Source organism: Triticum urartu, chromosome 4A, assembly GCF_056163025.1.
Source record: "Triticum urartu cultivar PI428250 chromosome 4A, HENAU_Tu73, whole genome shotgun sequence".
NCBI lineage: Eukaryota > Viridiplantae > Streptophyta > Magnoliopsida > Poales > Poaceae > Triticum > Triticum urartu.
In genome coordinates this window covers 577,020,160-577,042,173 of record NC_141876.1, presented here as the reverse complement: position 1 = coordinate 577,042,173, position 22,014 = coordinate 577,020,160, and the positions used below count along the sequence as shown (strand labels likewise).

At 46.5% G+C, this 22,014-nt stretch overlaps 2 protein-coding genes and 1 pseudogene across 3 annotated transcripts in view; 1 reads left to right on the top strand and 2 right to left on the bottom strand.

The window, feature by feature from the left end:
• LOC147976771 (uncharacterized) overlaps nucleotides 1–1,159 on the bottom strand; it is a 177,531-nt gene extending 176,372 nt beyond the window's left edge. Inside the window, exon 1 of the mRNA XM_087520963.1 lies at nucleotides 800–1,159. Within this exon, the coding sequence (XP_087377089.1) occupies nucleotides 800–1,159 (360 nt within the window). The remainder of the gene's footprint in view (nucleotides 1–799) is intronic.
• A 15,851-nt stretch (nucleotides 1,160–17,010) lies between these two features.
• On the top strand, nucleotides 17,011–17,397 carry LOC125554299 (uncharacterized). 2 transcript variants are annotated; one of them, XM_087519850.1, is made up of 2 exons: nucleotides 17,011–17,257; nucleotides 17,327–17,397. In XM_087519850.1, exons 1-2 carry the CDS (start codon nucleotides 17,011–17,013, stop codon nucleotides 17,395–17,397), a joined length of 318 nt encoding a protein of 105 aa, XP_087375976.1. The 2 variants fall into 2 exon arrangements, with proteins under 2 accessions (XP_087375976.1, XP_048573832.2); XM_048717875.2 differs by having other exon boundaries at nucleotides 17,011–17,397.
• Nucleotides 17,398–19,605: 2,208 nt separating this feature from the next.
• LOC147976770 (uncharacterized) lies at nucleotides 19,606–20,890 on the bottom strand (annotated as a pseudogene).
• Nucleotides 20,891–22,014: the final 1,124 nt, after the last annotated feature.

Below are 22,014 nucleotides of genomic sequence, written 5' to 3'. Positions count from 1 at the left end.
CCCCCCCCCCAGCCACACCGGCCACGCCCGGCGCCTGAGGCCGAGGCTCACCACGACCCGCAGCCGGCTGAGCCACGGACGCCGCAGTCGGCGCCGGGGGCCTGAGCCCGCCCCTCCTGGCCGAACCTGGCAGAACACCTCCACCACGGCCGGCCTGCGCGGCCCCGACAGCGACCGGGACTTTCTGAGCAACCGGAGCAGAACCACCCCGACCACGCCCGGCCGGTGCCGTCCCGGCAACGTTCTGAGCAACAGGAGCCGTACCAGCCCCACCACGCCCGGCCGGCGCCGCCCCGGTGACGACCAGCCCCTTCTGTCCAGCGGGAGGAGCGCCTCCCCGACCCGCCATGGACGCAAGCGAAGGGATGCGGCGCGCTCGACCAGCTCCGCACACAGCAAAACCAGGAACACCACGGCGATGTCGAACCCTAGGAGGCGGCGATGGGATATTGCGTGATCGATCTTCGATCATACCCATGCATAGGCCATCGTCCAGCACCGATGTGGCAACCGGGATAGCCTGGGCCTCATACCCAGCTATCCCCGGCCCACACTGGTCCGGTCTAAGATGGGCCGAAAGCACCTCCGCAGACCGGGCCGAAGTCACATCTTCGGGCCCAGCTGCACCAGCCAAAATTTTCGAATGCTCGATCCGCGCCTGCCGGATCTCGGCCAGCCGGCCAGTCGCCGGCGCCGGCATCACCGCCACCGTCGCCGGGCCTTTCTTTTTCTTCCTCTGAACAATTTTCCACGCTCCCGCTTCAAAGAAATCAGAAAGAGTAGGCTTCGGGAGACTCACCTTGGGAAGAGGACATCGCCATGGCCGGATCGCCGCCGCCGCCATACAACGATGAACGACGCGCCTCACCACCTCGATGTTGTCTTCCTCCTTCAGCCCCGATCGCGCCGGATCATCACGCGGGACCGCCAAATCGACAAGTAGGGCGACCTCGTGCTCCTCGTAGCCCACTTGGAACGCTTCACAGATCGCATCAGACGGCGTCGGGGATCCCGCCAGCGACTCATCCCCGTCCGAGTCACTGGCCTCGCCTTCCGATCCATCGATGCCGTCCGCCAGCGCCCAAAATCTACCCCCAACCCTCCGCTCCATGGCGGGGGAGGCCGTCCGAGGCGCCGCCCGCGGCGACGCCCGCTCCATCCTATCTCTGATCGCTGGCTAGCTGACCTTCACTAGGCCTAAGCGAGTTCGAAGTTGGAGCCTAGAGTCAAGCTCAAATTATTTTTCCGCCCCACTACAAGGCTAGCTACAACCAACCATCGGGTGTATTGAGGTGGCCGTGAGGCTTCACGCTCATCTAATCAAGGCACCGTGCTGGACGAGGACGATGAGGATGATCGGGGTATCGCGCGCACCGGTGATAAATGTCGTCACATGAGTAGCCAGTGGAAACGGGAAAACCCCAAAGGAACGGGAACCTGCTGGTGCTCGACGAGACGACCGCGCGCGCCTGAAAATCCCGGCCTCTGCACCGACTAGGGATGCATACGATCATTTTAATATGAATACCAAGATAAACATGGTCTTCAGAATTTTTTAAATGAGTATCAAGATATTTTTTGATGAGTGGTTCCATCACACACTAAACTTGATCCTCAGTAAATGAGGGAAAACCCCTGTGCATTACCTTACCTGTCAATTCTAGGAATTGAACTGGGGTCGTTAGGCTGCACAACCGCATGCATGCCCAACCACTGAGCCTAGGCTCTCTTTGTGAAAAAATTAGAAGGTTTGACTTCTAAAAATAATAACACAACTTATATTTTAAGATGAAGAGAGTGGCTACAATCAAGCAGTCATGCTTATACCGACGTTGACCTGGCCGGAACAGATCAGACAGTCTCTTTGATCAGGGTTCCTACATGAAAGAAGTGGAGTTTGGAAAAGGAAACGCAATGCTTAAACCAGCACTGCTAGAGGAACAAATTTTCAATACCATCACTTCGACTCCTAGAAAATGGCGTGGATGTAATATACAGACATGCATACAAATAAGAAGCGGCCCCTTTTCCTTACAATTTCTGAAGGCCAGTACTACTACTAGTTTCTAAGCCTGACAAATTGATAAGTGAACAAAGGCCGGGAGAGTGCTGTGCTGATGCCTGATGATCGAGTATATCAGAACAATATTGGTATGATTCCGAAATCAACCGAAGAATAGAACATGCAGCGACCGACCGTTGTACATCAACGGAGGAGTATCAGTATCTTACAAGCACAATCTGTGTGCAAACGTCAAATTTATATTTATCGACTGATGGCACTAGTCTTACCAGATACGTACAAAACTCAACACATATACTGCCCACAGATCACAGAACCAAAAGACTCAAGCAGGATCACACATACAACCACACTAGCTTCATATCAACTTGGTATAGCTAGCTAGTAGTTACACGACGATACAGAGGATACGCACACACGTGCACCGTGCTATGATCTCCACCGGTGCTCTACTCGGAGGAGAGAGATCATCACGCCCAACCACCGATCGAGAAGTCACAATTGCCAAAGGATAGAAGTTGCCCTACCTTAGTAGAGGTGAGAAGTCGCCGCCGCCGCCGTGGACGAGGCCGCCCCTGCCGGCCAGCCATGGCAGTTTCACCCCGAGCTTCCTCAAGAAACCAAGCAGCCTAGCCAGCTGCAGCTTGATGCAGGCCAGAGGTAGCTAGCCAACGCCGGATCCATGCCCTGGGTTGCTGCGTACGCGCCCACGGGCCATGGCCGAGGGCACACTCCAAGCGAAGAAGAGCACAGGCATGCAGCTGGTACTGGTAGCTTATGCCACCACCATGACATAAGCTATCTGAGATCTTGTGGCCTACATGGTGTGCGTGCAGGACGCCGGATTGGATAACGGAGCGTGCCCTGCCCTGCCCCTGCCGTACGTGGGCAGGACCGGGCGTAAGAGGGGGAGAAGAGGAAGCTCCCATTGGGTGCTTTTATCTGCAAGTGCTGCGCCTCTACGAGACCTCCAGGGGCTTTCTGCCTTTGCTGAAAAAGAACCCGTTTGTTTAGTCACGCCTTTTCCATTGGTACCTGAAACCACAGTTTTGCATCGACCCACATGAACTCTGCTTCAAACTCAACTCCAGTCCAGACTCCAAATCTCTTCATATCTAGTACTCCTTCCTGTGTGTCAAAGTAGACTAAGATTTGCCGGCGTTCGCAATTCAGGGACAGTTCAGGGAGCAAATATTGCAGGTTTGCCGGGGAACTGTGTGGCGGATGGAACATGGGAAGTCGAGGGTATCATCCTGGGGATATGCGGCTTTTGTCACGGGGGTGATCGATGCCATGCCACCAACTTTGATGTGGCCTTTTGCTGCGCCTGCGCTTTCCGTCGCTCGATCGCCTTTTTCCGGCCGCGCGCGGCATCTCGCGAAGGATATCCGAGATGAGGTACCCCTAGCTGCGTTTTCAGTACTTTCCTGCTCCGCTTTTGGGTGCTCTCCCGCTTTAACGAGGCGAGGCCTAGCTGTGCTGTGTTGTCAGCATCGACATCCTGCACCGTTCCTGCAATGCCATGGTGAGATCACCGCACCAGCGTGCGTGGTGGCGTGGCACTCCGAAGACTATGAACTGAAATGCGGTGGCGTGTTTGGTTACATTGCCGATTCAGCCTGGCCCGGCGAGCCTGGCTCTATTGAGCCGGTTTGAGGAGATGCAGGTCAACAAAGTTTAGATGCACATAGTTTGGTTGCCTGCATGCCCTTAGTTGCATAAGACAACCATTTTTGACCCAGCGTTTGGTTGCCCGCATTGCATTAGGTGCACATATGACATGGTGTTTGGTTACAACCTGTATAAGGTGTTTTCACCACTTCTAACTAGTGGTGACCTTATCACACACAATCTGAATATAGTGCCAACTAGTTAAACAAATGACAGTTCATCCTAACTATAAACAAATGACAGATCAAATTGTTAAGAGCCATTGGTTAAATAGGGGATAGTTCATCGGTGTTGCTGCTTCATCTTCCTCTTCTGCTTCTGCTGCTGCTGATTCTTCTTCCTCTTCTTCTATGCTTCTGCTGCTGCTGTTTCTTCTTCCTCTTCTTCAAATCCTGCACTGACCTCTGTTAAGCCACATTGCCTCTGCCCACTTCAACCTTTTGTTCTTCCAAGGGTCATTGTCAAATGCCTCCACACCATGGCTTGAGCTAACAACATCGTCAGGCTCGACCTCTTCCTCCTCAGGCACGTGTTCATCAAAGCCCCATTGGAGGATCCAGTTATGCAGAATGCAACAAGTAAGAACTAGCTTAACTTGAGTGGAGTATGGGTGGAATGGCTTCTGATCCAGAATCTTAAACCTATTCTTCAGAGCTTCAAATGCCCTCTCAACAGTTACTCTAAGGCTGGAGTGTCTGAGATTAAACAGCTCCTGTGCAGTCCTAGGAAAGTTCCTACCAGAGAACTTGTTGAGATGGTACCTTATTTTTCTGAAGGGTGGAAGAATACCCGGCCGACATGCATAGCCAGCATCTCCAAGGTAGAACTTGCCGTCAGGGATGTTGATCCCATCAGGTCGACTCATGCTGTCAGTGAGTATTTGCATCATGCGCTGACCCCTCCCAGCCAGCCAGCACATATGTGAACTTCAGATCAAAGTCAACAGCAACAAGCACATTATGGCTTGTGTAGTGCTTCCTCCCCCTGTATGCTGCAGACTGTGACCTAAAAACTCTGGCAGTGACATGAGTACCATCTATTGCCCCAATGCAGTCCTGAAAATGGCATCACTAGCCTGTGTTAGTACTGAACTTGAACAATACAAGCATATCAAGCCATGAAAAGTGCATATTGTCAATGCTCACCTTGAAGTATGGATACCATCTTGGGTTTCCGCGAATCTTGGGTGGAGTCTGGCCAGATGGTCTCCTGATCATCTCTCCTCTAAGCTCCCCAACAGCAAAAAGCACCTGCTTGAAGTACCTAGAGATGGTCTCCATTGATCTCCTGAACGTGTTGTGAATGACCTTGAACCTCTGGTTATGGCCAACAACATGGAGGAACATGGTCAATTGCTCTTCGGCACTGGTGTTGATGTTATCTTGTAACAGGCCCCTGTTCCTGAAGGTCTCGACAAGCCTGGCAAATGGTGCTCTTTTCATTCTAAGCATCCACAGAGCTTCAACATCATTAAAGTTGTAGATGTAGTTCAGATTTTGGATCCTCTCCTGTTCCCGGGGAAACAATGGACCATAGTGGATCAACGGTCTCCCATCACGACGAACAGCTCTCTCGTGCATGAACATGATCCATGCCTGAATCACACTAATCAGTGCTGCTGCCTGGATTATCAGCTTCATCCGTGCGTCCATAACCTAGTCGACATCGACGGTTCGTTCAGTGGGAAATCGATCCTACACCTAGCTTAAAGGCCTAACCACCGAGCTAACAAAGGGGAAGGGGGTGCTGCTTACCGGCATCGGAGACGAGGACGGCGTAGGGGGAGCCGTGGCACAGAGTAGGTCGACCAGACGGTGGCCAACAATAAGGGGAGCACCAGATCCGCCGCAAACGTCGCCGCCTCTTTCGCCGCCGCCGCCTATAGCGAAGATCTGAAATCGCAGCCGCCGGTGGTGGTGAGGCAGTAGCGAAGAAAGGGGGGCAGTGGCTATGGGTGAGCGAGTGAAAGGGGGTGAGGCTAATTTGGCGCCGGGACGGCGCGCCAGATTTCCATCTCCCGCCATCCCCCCTCGCCTGCGCCTCGCTCCCGCCCGTGCGACCTCGCGCCGCACTCAGCCTGGCTCGCGAGAAACTGCCGATCCGAGGGTTTCCAGCGAGCCACCCTATGGGCTGCTTTGAGAAGCGTGCGATGTAGGCCCAACAGGAAAACTAGACAACCAAACAGGTCTCTTCCTTCCCGCGCGGGCCTGGTTGGGCTCGGTGCGGGCAACCAAACACGCCCAATGTAAATGTCAAACGATAAGTGACACATGTGTGGCATGAAGTAATATCGATCTAACTTTTTTACACTAAGTTGCCATCCAAAAAAACCTTCAAAAAAACTTGAAACTTGCCAGCCAAACATAAAGTTTACACAACTAAATTTTCCATCCTCTTGTAACTAAATTTGTCATCAAAAAACGTCAGGGCGGAATTACTTTGTGCAACACATGTGGCACTTAGGTCCGTGTATTCCACTCAAATTGCTGTGTTTACGTGATGCATGCATTGTTTCCATGATATATGTGTGCATCAGCAAACAAATGGATCATAGATGTTCGATCTTCACATGCGTGCCAGTTGCCACGTTTCTATGCTTTGTCTTTTCAATTTTGGATTTTTCTTTTATTACCAAACCAGTCAACATGTATCATTCCCTCGCAAAAAGAAAGTCAACATGTATCATTACTATGTCAAAATACAGAGCACACACGAAAATGCTAGAACGCAGCGAATGGGGCACGCGTCACTGCCGACTGCTGGAAAGACGAGGTTGCCACATATCAAATCCGCTTGCCGGCATCATTGCGCTCTGTGTCGACCTTGCCACCGCTCAGGTGACGTTGAGTCCTCCATCCAAAGGAGGAACAATAATTGACAAGGTAGTACATGGTTTTTTTTAGCTTCACGATCAACGGCGGAGCTATGTGCGAGTCCATGGGGGCCGTGCCCCCCCCCCCCCCCCCCCCCCCCCCAGCCCAAACGTGATGCATTTTATATTTGCTGCTAGTAACTAATGGCCGCTGCAGTTTGCTCAGTACTACGTTCTCACGAATGCATACACCCATCATCTTCACGCATGCACAGCTCAGTTGCTACCCAACCATTGCTACTTAGGTGCTCGGCTGCTCCATCTTATTGGGCACGACTGCCATCACACTGGCTCGATGCTGACTCTTGAAGAGCTCTACCTCTGAGCCGCCACTAATCCATTGCCTCTGATGTTCTTGCTTGCATCTACATGAACGGCCGGCCGTTCAGCTACTCCTCGTCCAGTCATTTTGGTTCCCCGTATGAGTATGATTGGCACTCCTATTGACTTGGTCTCATTAAGGATCTCAACAGCACATACTTGAATTGGGACTAAAAAGAGACTGAAAAGCTGATCTGTAGTACCCCATGGTTTGGTAATGACGCATCGATGTTTGAAAGCTCAGCCAGATATATTTATCCAAGTAGACAAGATGTGAGTGGACAAGATGTATGTTTTGGTCCAGTTAATTAGTTCATTTTTGAAGTATATATGTACGTACTTTGCAACCAATATAGGTAATATTAGAGACTTTTTACGGTGCATCATACTCCTGTAAATAGTGGGTAGTATATAATTGATCCAATAGTCATTATTGATCCCTGATTTTTTCTCTTGAGGACATTTTGGTAATTGGCTGTTAGGGTAGATTAGTCCCTTTTTAATGATTATTTTATTGATTAATAATATGAGTAATTGCAATGACTAATAACATAAGTAATCACACCTGGAAAAAAGAATTGTCCCTATCTTAGTTAGTAGGTTTCCCATCTCATTCTCGTAGAGTTCTTCATTTTCTGCCGCCGCCTAGCTGCCCGGCGGCCATCGCCTGAGTCGCACAGGGGCGGCCGCTCCTTCTCCCGCCCTGCCGTCGCCGCCGCAGTATCTTGGACGGGGCCCCAAGATCTTCAACGGCGCATCCACCCCGCGCCGCCCGGCGGCCCTCTCTCAGTCGCACGATGTTCGGACGGCGCCGGAGATCGGTTCCTTCGCGGGTCGTGGTGGAGATCCCTCGCATTGGTATGTTGCCTCTGATCCTCCCCAAACGCCATAGCCATCACCTCAGATTATGAGTTTGATATTGTGGGAAACGTGTTACTTCTTAGAAGAACTTAATAAGGTTTTTGAAAACCAAGATTTCTCAGAACCTGAATTTTTGGATAGAGATGATAAAGTTGCTTTGGTGTCTATGCAGTTCAGGATAAGTATGCATATGTATATTTTACGAAGCATTCGAGCCAACACACACCTGGAAGCTGTGATGCGATTTACATTCATATCACACAGGAATGAAAGTGTATGTACGGCCTGTATGCCCATGCTATGTGAACAGAAGCAATCTTGAACAATAAACATGAAAACAATGGGTTAAATTACTCTGTAATAAGGATGTCAGAGATTCTTGGTTCAGTTACGGATGATAATCTTTGACAATTTATAATTAATATGGTTTAGTTCTAGCGTATTTTCTTTCATGTACATATGTAACGGGCATTGTTGTTTCTTATGATAGGATAACGACATGGGTGGTGAAGGCATCTCGATAGATGAATTTATGGAGTATGACTCGATGGTCAGGCAGACATTTAAAAGCGAGAACAAAGCGTACAAGTTCTACTTAGGGTATGTGAAGAACAAAGGGTTTGTGACTAAAGTTAGTATGATGACTCGGGGGAGAAAGAGAAAAGAGAACAATGACGAAGTGTGTGCTAAGAAGAAAAGACCTTTGAAGTTTATGTATTTTCAGAAATATTGTACATGTTGAACCCTGTTTCGATACCATGTTAATTTATTTAATTTTGTACAGGAAAACACCTGGAAAGTCAAATAGACAGACTTAGATGACAAGGGGAACACAAGTATTATACATTCAGATTTTTACGATGGCATTTATCATCAGAGTTATATTTCTGCTTTGAATGAGATGTAGACGCACACTACAGTATCACTTTTATGAGATTACAATTGAGAAGATGCATCAGTGTTGTCTCTTGTTGTTAGCGTACTGGCCTCTTCTCTAGTGCATGATTACATGCCCATCTTCTCTTTATGTTTGTAACAGTCGACAGGTGAATGAACATCCTTGCAGTTTCTCTGGTGCTAATCCTTATCACAGTGGCCATGCATGCCCGTGCCAATCATACATTACATGGAATTGATCAATCATGTTTCAAAATCGATCTGAATGTTCAGACGCTTTCTCTTGGACCATCGGCGCATTATGAATCAGTAAGAGCAAGAAAACCGCCAAGATCCAATACGTTCATTTAGTTCAACAATGAATGATCTCAGGCCCACAAAAAAATTCTCTAGCTGACATCTAGTCTTACAAAGTGGGGATTAAAATTCTAGCAACATATATGATCATGACGAACCAAAAAAGTATTAAGTATATAATACATCTGTATCTCCCTTCTTGTAATTTCTTGGCGAGCATTATCTTATTCGACGTGGCCTTCTCCCCTGAAGTATGCAGCTCTGACGCTAGAGAGTATAGTTTGGTCTCTAATTCTAATATTTGTTGATCCTTCTCCTTCAAAACAAGGCCGCAGTAGGCAGTAGCCAATGCATCTTCATGACAACTGTCCATAGCCATTCTGCAGTAGTTGACCATCTGCTCAGTGTAATTGTTGAGGAGGTCTTCCTGAATGAACGACTTGCAACCCTACATACATTAATAACATGGGGAAAAGTACAAGTCAATGATAAAACACTAATATCATGCATGTTGCATTTTAGGTAGCACAGTAATACTTCAGAAATGTCTAGGTTGGAGGCCGGGCGATAGGCCGAGAAAGAAGAAAATGAAGTGATTGGATGGATTGAAACCGTGTATATAATGGGCTATTTTTCCATAACACACACAGTGACACAAGCAACAAAGCTTTGATTGTAGGTGAGTTTAGAATTGATTTGTGCATTCCATCACCTGGACGTATGGATTTTTGGGGTCATTCATGAACAAATTTTACAGGGGCTGCTTCTTCGTTACATGAGAATCATTGGTGCCAGTTGCATCCAACCTCTATACATGAGCTCCGTCCGTGGGGTGATTAGAGAGGCCGGAAGATTAGCAATGTCTAGCAACAAATAGGAGAGTACCTAACCTGAGCCACCAATCACTAATCTCTTTCGAACGCCAGCACTAGGAATCAGCAGACAAAATAAGGACCGAACACTTGATGTGCCCCTGGGGAGTTAGTGCAGTACCTATGAGAGGTTGGGGATGGCCACGAGGAGGTCGGCGTGACATCGTTCACCACGGGCTTCTCCGGCGGCTGTGTGCTGCCTACGAGGAGGAGAATCAATCGTGGATCCCACCCACCATCGTTTGATCTGGATCGCCGAAGAGGAGCCCGTGCTGGAACTAGATGGATGTGGAGCCCGAGATGTGGTTACGAGATATGTCGAACTCCTCCATCTTGGCGACGCGCAGGGCCGTGACGGACGGCTACGGGGCATGCGGAACTACCAAAACTGCCCCTGATCGCAAAATATACTACCCAAAATCTGCAGTAGTATTTCCATATCTAGGCCGTCCAAACAAAAAAGTGAACGACCAATATTGATCTGATGCACCGTAAAAGGTCTCTAATATTAATATAATTTTTCTGAAGGCTATGAGTTCTAGTTTATTGCAGTGGTTAAAATTCTTTTGCCCCCCCCCCCCCCCCCCCATGCATTCTTGTCAAGCTCCGCCACTGTTTACGATGATGCTAGATTTCACCCCATCGTAGCATAGATGAAGCAGATGATCAAAATCTTTGGATGATTAGAAGGAAAACCATTAACCTTGTTACTACAAAGGAGAGATAGAACTCTTTGATCCCCGGCGACCCGTCGGCACAAAGACCTTGTCACAAAGGGGGCGAAGCCTGGACATATGCGGTGCCACCGGCTCCTTAAACATGACACCTCCCGGAACCCTACTCCCAGCCATGTGTACATGCTAGGTGTCCGAGTTTCTGCGCCATTCCTACTACCGGTGATGACGATTGAGGAGGGAACATATGCTTCCGCCGACGGGCGCAAGAGGAACATTCTTTGCTGGGGCATCATGTGGTATACCTCCTTTAGTGTAATTAGCCTGCATACAAATTATTTTTTCAAGGAGCCGACGGGAGCGTTGCCTTTCGCTTATAGACAAAAAAAAAAGGTTTATCTAAAGTCCTCAACCAACCTTATTACTATGTTTTGGGTAGATGTGTTTTCCTGTGTTCCCAGATGCATGAAAATAGAGCCAATCATGGCTACGTACGAATAGGTATAAATCTTTATGAGTGCAAACAATATTTTTTGTAGGCGTGTTCCGGACTGAATTCTTCTCAAAACTGCGTTCGATTTTTTTACTAAAACAAGTTAAGTTAAAATTGGATGCTATTACTCCCTATCCAAACAAGCACTTATCAAAAAAAAATGCTAAATGGAGGACAAGCTCCATTGAGCTCTTAATTTTTTGAAAAAAAAGTTGAAGCCATCAACAAAATATTGCAAACACTATTGAAAATGCAAAACTTGTCTTCTTTTTTCAAGTTGACGTGCATGGCCAAGCTCATTGCATGGATTTGACCTGGGCAGATCGACAGCACAATGATGCATATCGCCGCGAGCACTAAGCACCCCTATACTAACCTCGAGCTGTTCACGTCAAGAACCAGGAACGGTTTTCGGAACCTTCCGTTCGGGTTTGAGAAAATTTCAGAAGTTTTTTTTCTGTTCTTTTCACCGGTTTTCTTTCCTTTTTTCGTTTTCTTTCTTTCTCAATTCATTAACATTTTTTAAGTACCCGAATATATTTTAGATCCATGAAATTAAAATTTGGGAATATTTTTTAAGTTTGTGAACATTTTTACATTCAAAACACTTTTTCAATTAGTGAAACAATTACGAATTCGTGAATATTTTTTGAATCAACAAACATTAATATTTTTTTGAATTCATGATTCTTTTAATTCATAAATATTTTCATATTCACAAATAATTTTTGAATTAAAAACAAAATTTTTAACTCAGCGAATATTTTTTCTCTTCACGAATATATTTCAAATCCACGAACAATTTTAATTACGCGAACAATTTTACAAATTCATGAACAATTTTATATCAATTTTGTTTGGTTTCACAAACTTTTTAAATAATTAGACATATAAAGACATTTTGTTTTCTTTTTAGAGCAATCCTGGAAATAGATAAAAAACAAATCGTTGCACTAACTCAACGGCAACTATTATTGATCGAAGGGAGTATGTGATAACAAAAATGAAAGAAAAAGAGGTCCATGTCGCATGCCCCGCACCAGGCTCGCTGGGACTAGAAGAGTGCGAGGGTGTCGCGGTCCTAACCTATCATTGCACCTGTAAAAAAACATATCGCTGCATTGGACAGGGCTACGAATGGATCATTGTAGGCGAGCGAGCTCACAATTGCATAAAGTGATAAACAGCACCTCCTGATGGATAAGATCACGGATGCTATATCTGGCTTATAGCGATTATAGCATCCGTCCATCGGAAGGCACGCATATATAGGGACGACCTATTAGCATAGGTCTGCTTTCGCAAGCTCAGGTCACTCGATCGCTCACCCGTTCGGGTTCGGCTATGTCTTGCTTCTAGTGAGATGAACCTTCCACTGGCAGGAAGGGACGAAGTAATTGGCCAGCCTAGTGGCGCTGTTTGTTCGTTCGTTCACTCAATTTTCTTTTTTTCTGCTTTACTTTTGTTACATTTAAAAATCCTAAAATAAACATATTTCAAAAAAGATCTTAAGTTTGGCAAAAAATAATTTTTTATTTGAAAATGTTAATCGTATGTAGGAAAAATGTTGACCATGTATTAAAAGAATGTTAATACTTGATTTGAAAAATTTTAATCAAACATTTTTTGAAAAAGTGTGCATGGAAACAATATTGCCACATATTATGAAATGTTGATCTTGTATTAAAAACATGTGGACATAAAAAAATATAAGTGGGCATCAAAACATACTCCCTCAGTGCTCATCTTTAGTACAATTTCATACTAGAATTAGTAAAATGTTGAGACATTTATTTTTGGATGAAGGGAGTATAAATTTAAAAAAATATTAATCATGTATTTGAAAATTGTTTATTTGTAAATAAAATATTTTTGATGTATATAGAAAATATTTAATGCTTATTGAAAAAGGTTAACATGTGCTGAACACAAAACAAAACCGATGAAAATTGGCAAAAATACAAGACGAAAAGACAAAGAACACCGAAGAAAACGAACAAAGAAACTAAAGTGTAAAAAACAACGAAAGAAAAAAACAATTAAAAACAAAAAAAGGAATTTATAAAGCATTAACCAAAAAGTCCGGTGAGGAAAAAACAAAGAAAACCAAAAAAATGAAAAATATAGAAAACATGTCAAAACCGATAGATAAATTAAGAAACCGGAGAATAGAAAACCAAAAAAACTAAAGGAAAACATAAAGAATCTAAGGAAAACAAAACAAACAAAAATAAATTAAAAAACAGATAAATCCGAGGCAGCGGCGTACATGCAGTGATTATACCACAGGAGCGAGTAACGGCGCTAATGGGCTAGCCGGCTGGTGGAGCGCCTCAAGCGAGAGCTTATTCCATCTCACTATAAGCCAAATCTCCAAAAAGAAAAATCTCACTATAAGCAAGATATAGCTCTCGTGCGCCCGTTCGATGTACAGGTTTGTTTTGTGGTTTCTTCGTTTTTTGGCCGTTCATTTTTATTTTATTTCATTTTGTTTCTTCATATGTTTTCTTCAGTCTTTTTGTTTTCCTTTGTCCTTTCATGGGTTTCTTCGTCTCTTTCACAGGTTTTCTCATTTCTTCCACGGTTTCTTTAGGTTTTATTTCATTTATTTTTCTTTGTTTTTTATTTCTCTGTTTTCAATAGTGTTTTTGCTTTTTTTCTTTTGATGTCAACCTTTTTATACACACGTTCAAGATTTTTCGCATACATCTGAATTATTTTATATACATGTTGTGTTATGTCTACTTTTTTCCATATGCATTGTATATTTTTTATGTACATTGGAAGCATTTTCTATAAGTGTTTATCTTTTTCCAAATACATAATTAAAAATTTTCTAACTTTTTTATGTGTACTTTTTACATAAACATTGTAGATTTTCCGTACACAGTAAGAACACTTTTCTATACACATTTAACATTTTTCCAATGCGCGATTAGCAAGTTTTCAACTTTTGTATATAATGTGATTTTTAATAGATATATTAAGAGTATGTTGAAATACAAGAAAAGTGAAAAGTAAAGAAAAAACGAATTCAAAAATGTGAAAAAGGGGAAGAAAAAAAAAAGCATCGATGGCCTTTGGTTCGCGCTAGGCTGACCTAGTCTACCAGCTGCTTGAGGCGAGACTTCCTAGTCTCTCGCGTCAAGTGAGACATAGGCATGCCCTGCGCAGGATATCGATTATGGGGATCCTGCATCCGTTTTCTCTTTGCCCTTTGGGCTGCTGGGAATGGGATAAATAAGTAAGCCAGATTTAAAGATGAACCATGCATAACCTCGACCCTTACAGTTCTGATATTTTGGCTGGTCTAAAACTTGAGTTCAATCCAGAATACCCTTAACGAAAAACGCACAGGGCACCCTGACAAACAAAAAGGCAACATGTGATTTTATTTTTTTTGATAAATGATGTGTTTTGTTGGCTCAAAATGAAGCCTCAAGAGAACACAAAGACGACGATGAGCACACACTCGGCCTCTACATAGTTAGAAACTTAGGATGCACACATCAAACATCAACACACACAAAAACATGTCAACAAATAGCAAAGTCATATAAGACCAAAGATATGTATAGGCGAGGAAAAAAAACCAAAGTGATCAGATCCGTGATCGGCAAAACTACATGAAAGATCATATCCACACCAATGATCTCATGGCACCATACAAAAGATGTGATTCTTCAACAGCAACACCTTCAGGAAAGAAGAAACGCTTAATCGCCGCCGTCACTAGATCCAAGCACTCAAGGGCAAACTCTAGGTTTTCACATTAAAGAAACAATCTAAGCATATCCGAGCAATGCCTTTCACAAGGTAATGACGTATAAACATCGCCATTGCCAGGTATAACCGAGTCAGGTTAGACCTGGGCTTTCACCTCAGAGGTCGATATCAGGTGCTTGAGAAGCATCACCATCAAAGTCAAGTCACTCGTGTGTTTTCGCCATAACTTTTCCATGATCCAAACAGCTACATGACATGCGACCACGGATCTGGAGAGATGACACCCTCCCCCTTCCCCCCCCCCCCCCCCAAGATCTTTCGGTGGCCATCGCCACTATGGAGCACAAGAGGTAACTGAACCACCACAGTCTGCAGCAAACGCCACTTGGCCGACCAAGATGCGGATCACCACCACCGCCCGAGCCCCTGCGCGCTGATGATGGTAGGCCACGGTCGTCCAACAAAGCCTGATGCCCCAAGCGCCGCCGGAGGAGGCACGCACCTGCTAGAACAAGTACATGCCCAGCGTGCGACCCCTCCCCCCCACTACCAGCATCCACCCAAGGCCCGACGCCCCAAGAGCCGCTGGAGATTGCACACACCCCTAGAACAAGTCCATGCCCGACCTACGACACCACCCCAGCCATGTATTTAGGGCCTCTTTGATTCATAGGACTTTCAAAACGTGGAATAGAAAACACATGAATGGATATGGACTGTGATCTTCAATACTATGGGACTTCATGAATGTTTGATTGTACACATGAAACACCTAGGATTTTGATCAAGAAGTTGGAGTGGATGAATTATTTGTTTGTGGAATCCAGTACAAATGAATCTCAAGGAAAAATTCCTATGCATTGTTATCAAAGAATCAAACAACCCACTGGGAAAAATTCCTAAGGATCAGATTCCTCCCAAATTTCTTTAGGAAATCCTTTGAAATGAAGAAGTCTATGAAGGATCGACCAATCATTGACCCACGTGGTCTAATAATTAAAAGAAACGCCACCAAAAGGGATTTTTGGACATGTAGAAATGGTTTGATTTGTATTAGAGACAAAGGTTCCCGCTCCCGCTCCCGCTAGGGTTCCCCCCCACCCCCACCCCCACCGCCGGCGGGCCCTAGGCCCTCCCCGCCGCTGTCGCCCGCCCGGCGCGGCGCCCCGCTCCCCCGCGCCCGCTTCCCCGCTCCCGTTCCCCCGTTTCCGCCGTCGCTCCGCGCGAGCGCGAGCGCGAGCGCGGGCGCTCCGCCCCGCCCCTCCCCCCTTTCCCCTCCTCCTCGTCCAGCCGCCTCCGCCGTCTCCCCGGGAGGCGGCCGGGGCGGCGCGCGCCCCCCTCCCTCCTCGTCCGCCCACCTTCATCCCTCCCGGCTCCTCTTCTTCGTTGTGCAGGCCATCTTCGCGGTGCTGTGGTGAGACAGCGTGGGAAGCTTCGTGTCCGTGTTGGCACTGGGTGGTGGTCGGTTTGGTGGCGAGCTCCGAAGTGCCTGAGGTAGAGGATGGGATCGGGAGAAATCCCTGTTGGTTTGGCCGACACCGACGCAATGACGCTTGAGGGTGCCGCCAGACCTTCCTGGAGGGCATCGGGGCTACCCTTCCTCTCTCCTCGCCGCGTATCAGGGGAAACCCTTGGCAGCAGCGTCGTTATCGCCGCGTTCCTTCTTGGAGGTGTTGATTGGTACCGGCGCTTCGGAGTCTCGGAGCTTGGTGGGCGATCTCCGGTGGACGCAGCGGTCGCGAGGCTTCATCGTTTTTTGTTGATCCGCTGTTATCGGCATTTGTTTCTTTTTCTTTTCTTTTGGGCGTGCTTGTGTTGCTTCCGCCCCAGCACCTATCGTTGGATGTATTGGATGGTTGCTTTGGAATACAAAAGCGGGGGAAAGCCTTTTTCTTAGTGTAACTTTTCTCTAAGCATATTTTATTACTACTATACTAGCTATAGTTTTATCTTAGAGATCGACGCTATAACAATAGGTAGACCGAGAAGGGGGAAGAAAAATGAAAGACGCAGGCACACCTTTTCCAATTTAGAAAGCTACTCTTTCCACTTGAACACGCCGTCACTTGAACAGGCTGACTGGACCTTTTGCCCTAACCTCATCCGAGTGAACAGTGCAAAGTGAACACACACCCGGCCGTCCATTTAATGGCGATAGGTTTGCTAAGCACAGCAATCAGTTTGCTTGGCGACTTAACCTCTTCAACCTAGCTAGCTCGGCGCACAACCAACCACACGAACACGACACACAGCCACTAGCAGGCATAGACTAGCAAGCTAGGAGTAGCTAGCATACTGCATCAATGGAACAAGCTAGCAGTGCGCAGGAGGAGCTCAGCCTTGAGCTCACTCTGGCGGTGGCGGTGGCACCTGCGCCCAGCGGCTTCTTTCTCTGCGTCTACTGCGACCGCAAGTTCCGCAGCTCGCAGGCGCTCGGCGGCCACCAGAACGCGCACAAGACCGAGCGCAGCGTCGCCAAGCGCCGGCTGGAGATGGCCGCCGCCAAGCGCCGGCGGGAGATCGCCGCCGCCACGCGCGCGCAGCACGTGAGTAATTCCCTGTCTGTATCTTGGAAGGCGAGGGAGAAGGCTGCTGCTCCTGGGATGCTTGGGCCTGCAGGATGCAAGCGCGCCAGAAGCTCGTTGGAGCGCGCCGACGAGGCCGAGCTGGACTTGTCTCTCCGGCTATGATCACTTGTCACCCGCTAGGTAGGTACTACCTGCGTTTTGGCACATCGAAGTGATCTAGCTACTTAATCCGGTGAACTGTTTGTTTCATGCCCTTGTGCGTGTATTGGATTCATCTGGTCTTCTAGTTGATTTCCTCTAGTCGATCTATTTCCATGCTGGGCAGAAACACAGCTTGCTAGTAATTTACATTTACATTTGCACATCTTTCTGGGGAGATCATATTAATTTGGTGTGTTTCTATATATGTTTGCTCTCATCTGCTGATCGATCTGGTTTGTATATATGAGATCTTAATTTGATTCAAGACACAAAACTTCTGCATATTCCATGAACATTCCTCTTGCCATTTCAAAAATACACAAATATATGATGTTCACAAATATTTCAATATGGACTCACAAATATTTCAATATGGACTACATACGAACTGAAATGAGTAAACAAACACAATAAAAAAAAGTTAGAACATCTTATATTTGTGAACGGAGGGAGCATTTTTTAGTAAACCCCTGTTAGTCTAACTGATTGTATATGCTTCAGCTAATACTAATTGAGCACATATTACTCTAAATTATGTGGTCCTGGGGATTTTCTACATCCCAAGCGTAAGACATTCAGAAAGAACAATGTAAGTACTAAAAAAATACTAATAACCACCGAATATGGAAATTATCCTAGAAGAAAAGATAGTTAATGTCTCTCCATTCATGGTCAAATCTACTGTCTGTAGGTCACATTTAGCTTTGTTCTACTTTTAAAATAAATGGATGCATTCATTAGCCTGATAAAAACTTCCCACTATTTACTAAAATCAGTCATTGTAAAATAAAAACAATGCTAGCCTGATAAAAACTGTGACAAGTGTAGCCGCAGTAAACAATCACATGCTCGTCAACCAAATGTGCACATAATTAAATTCTCTAGTAAGCCATTACAGCCTGTTGGCGCCAAGCTCCATTGGTTTCTTTTCTTGTAAGCGTTCCAGATTGGCTGATGACCGTAGTCAGCTGATACACAAGAATAACATCTATATATACAAGATTGAAAATCAATTCTTGTAAAAAATTACATCATTTCAACACCGCCGACTAGGCTTTTTTCTGAGGAATCATCGCGGCTAGGGGATCCCCATATGTATATATTACTCAAAGCTGCAACCAACCATTTGAGAGATTGCAAGGGCATATTACCATGTGAAGGGAGGTAAGACCGTCACGAGAAAGCGGGCTCCTTACATTCTAGCTTCTAAACCGGCGGGCATAGAGTTAAATCATCAATGAAGTTCTGAAGCGCTACGATGGTATGGTTGTTATGCAGTATGAAAGGCAGAAGGTAGATGTGGCACCCATCTTAGTCAGAGAGCAAAGAGATTTATGGATCAATCATAACCACACACCAAAAATGTTAGACATGGTACAGTTTGAGTCCTGTTAAAGGCTAGGTGCAGCACACACCACGCTACTCGGGCAATAGCCCAATAAAAAAGTTGTTGAATACTCGTTCAAAGAAAAAACTAGAGTGAATTTCAGTTTTTACCCCTTATATACCTTTGATTTCATGCACAAATTACCCTATTTAACAGTTTTTCTTCTAGATTACGCCATTTAGCAAAATTTCTAGTTATATTGCATTTACCCGAAGTTTCTCGGTTTTACCCGATTTAGCATCTATCATGTCATATGAGTCTCGGCTGCCAGCTACACGTTGCATGCGACCCCATAGTTTTACTCTCGGCATTTTTTCCCATGCATGAGTAGATTGAATGGCTTAGGCATACACAGTATTTGTCTCTCACGATCGCCAGGTGTATGTATACACCGCTTCACCTTGATGGGTTACTTCGTGTTACAGTACACTACTCCTTATCCATTGCTTCCACCTCATTCTTCTTAGGCCAACTCCACCGTGCGACCCCAAACGAACGTCCGTTTTGTACTGTTTTTGTCCTTTTGGGTAGGGATTTGGGGTCGTGTCCGGGCCTGTCCTGGGATGCGGTGGCCGTGCGCCCAGCGCGCGGCCGCATCCTTTTGCCCCATCCTGTCCGTCAGGGCCAAGAAATGCCCAAATTTGCATTAAAACTACTTTCGAACCCAAATATTTGTCTGAAAATTAAAATAGTTTTACAACCCAATTGAAATTGTCTTTAATAAAATAGTTTTACAACCAAATCGAAATTGTCTTGACTGAACATAAAATGGAGAAATACATCTATTGGTTGCCAATGTGATCCCACACGTGCTCAACCAAGTCATTTTGAAGATTCACATGAGTGTGCCAATCACGCATCTCACGGTGGAATTGGGCAAACTGTTCAAATGTGGCCGGGTCTTGGTGCAGGGGCTCAATATTTTCACCTTGGTAATCAAATCCTTGGTCGAAGATACTCTCATCCCGCTCGTCCTCGACGATCATGTTGTGCATGATCACACAAGCAGTCATCACCTCCCAAAGCTTCCCTTCATCCCATGACAGTGCAGGGTTTCGAACGATACCCCACCGGGATTGAAGCACACCAAAAGCACGTTCCACATCCTTTCTAACACTCTCTTGCATTTGGGCAAATCTCTTTCTCTTCTCATCTTGGGGTTTCGAGATTGTCTTCACAAAAGTTGACCACTGAGGATATATACCATCTGCTAGATAGTATCCCTTGTTGTAATGGTGGCCGTTGATCTCAAAGTTGACAGGTGGGGAGTGGCCTTCTGCAAGCCTCGCGAAGACTGGAGAACGCTGCAGCACGTTGATATCATTGTGAGAACCTGCCATGCCGAAGAAAGAATGCCATATCCAAAGATCTTGTGATGCCACCACTTCTAATATGACAGTGCACCCGTTAACATGCCCCTTGTACTGGCCCTGCCAAGCAAATGGACAGTTCTTCCACTCCGAGTGCATACAATCCTGCCAAGCATACCTGGAAATCCTCTAGCTGCGTTGGTCGCCAACAATCTCTTTGTATCAGCGGCAGTTGGCTGCCTCAAGTATTCTGGCCCAAAGACCTCAATCACAGCCTAGCAAAACTTGTACATTGACATCAGACATGTTGTCTCACTCATACGCACATACTCATCCACCAGATCGCCTGGAATTCCATATGCAAGCATGAGGATGGCTGCGGTGCATTTCTGATAGGAGGAGATCCAAGCTTGCCAAGGGCATCCGTCTTGCACTCGAAGTATGGGTCATGAGCAACCACTCCCTCTTGGATACGATTGAACACATGCCTTGCCATACGAAAACGGCGACGAAATTTATCCGGCCTGAAGAGCGGGGTGTTGGCAAAGTAATCTGCATAGAGCAGGGCGTGGCCTCTCTCCCTGTTGCGGTTCAGGTTGGGAGCACGGCCAGGAACTGACCCCCTGTACCGAGGAAGCTGCTGTTGAATATGGTCGTGAACGACCAGTGCAGCCACCACAAGATCGTCATCATCCGACGACAAATCGTCCGATGAACAAAGGAAGTGATGGAAGAAAAACTCGTCTCCACTGTCCATACCTTTGTTGGCAAAAGGTCGAACACCTTGCGGTCGTGGTGGCGAAGAGGCCGCGATGATCACCTCGACGCAGCAGGGTGGTTGCCGGCCGGCTACAGGCCGCTCTGGAGCTCTCGTCGGAATCTGCCTCGGCCGCCGTGGTACGTCGCCGGCAGTCGTGTCTGACTCTGCCACCGGCAAGGACGGCCACGGGCAAACCTCCTCCGACCGACGACCAAAACTACGGCGGAAGCGCGGGCGTGGTGGCGGCCATGTCGAGACGTGGTTTGGTATGGACGGCGGGGGGGCTGCGCGGTGAGGAGGCGGCCGGAGAATAGCGGCGGCGCCGGCGGCGGGGCGGGGCGGGGAGAGAGGGTGAAGCGTTGGGAGCGGAGGGACTGCTAGTATCCCCGACAGGCGGGCCAGGGGAGGACAAGCGAGCGCTTCCCGCCCGTCCGCGTGGTGTCCGTTTCACCCCAAAACCGGCACAAGTTTGGGCCGGGAATGGGTCGAAAGCGGACACAAAGCGGACAAAAGTCCGTTTGCTCCCGCGCGCTGGACCGCCTTTTTTTGTCCCTTTTACCCCAAACGGACGGGGCCGGACAGGATAGGGTCGCGCGGTGGAGTTGGCCTTATATATTTGTTTCTGGGTGCTGCATTGTTCTATACATGACTCTTGTCTCATGTAAACCTCACTAGAGGAGCTATATGTAACCTAAAGAACTTAAAAAGTGGTAAACTGGCAATTTGTTGCTAAATGGGATAATTAGTATAAAAACGTCAAAGTCGGCGGCAAAATTTGGAAGTCCCTCCAAAAACTATAATGTATCGTGTGACCCCTAGCAAGTGTGCTTATAGAAAAATTCTTTCATCATAATCACACACCATGGCACAAACACCAAAAGAAAAATATTGATCTTAAAAAGCCATAGCTAGAGCCGCTACATCCATTTTGAGCGGGAAGGATCGAGGTGTCTACTAAGGATGAATACATAGTGTACTAATATATAAGACATCTGAAAATTGTAAATCCCACTTAAGAGTTTCTTGCCCTTGTGTCCACACATATACCATATCCACTACCTTGAGTATTATCTCATGACAATCAGTTAAACTTGACCAATAGGAGAGCATCCAATATAAAC

Excerpts from the sequence above, each read along its gene's own strand:
- LOC125554299 (XM_048717875.2), top strand. The coding sequence starts at position 17,011 with ATGGAACAAGCTAGCAGTGCGCAGGAGGAGCTCAGCCTTGAGCTCACT.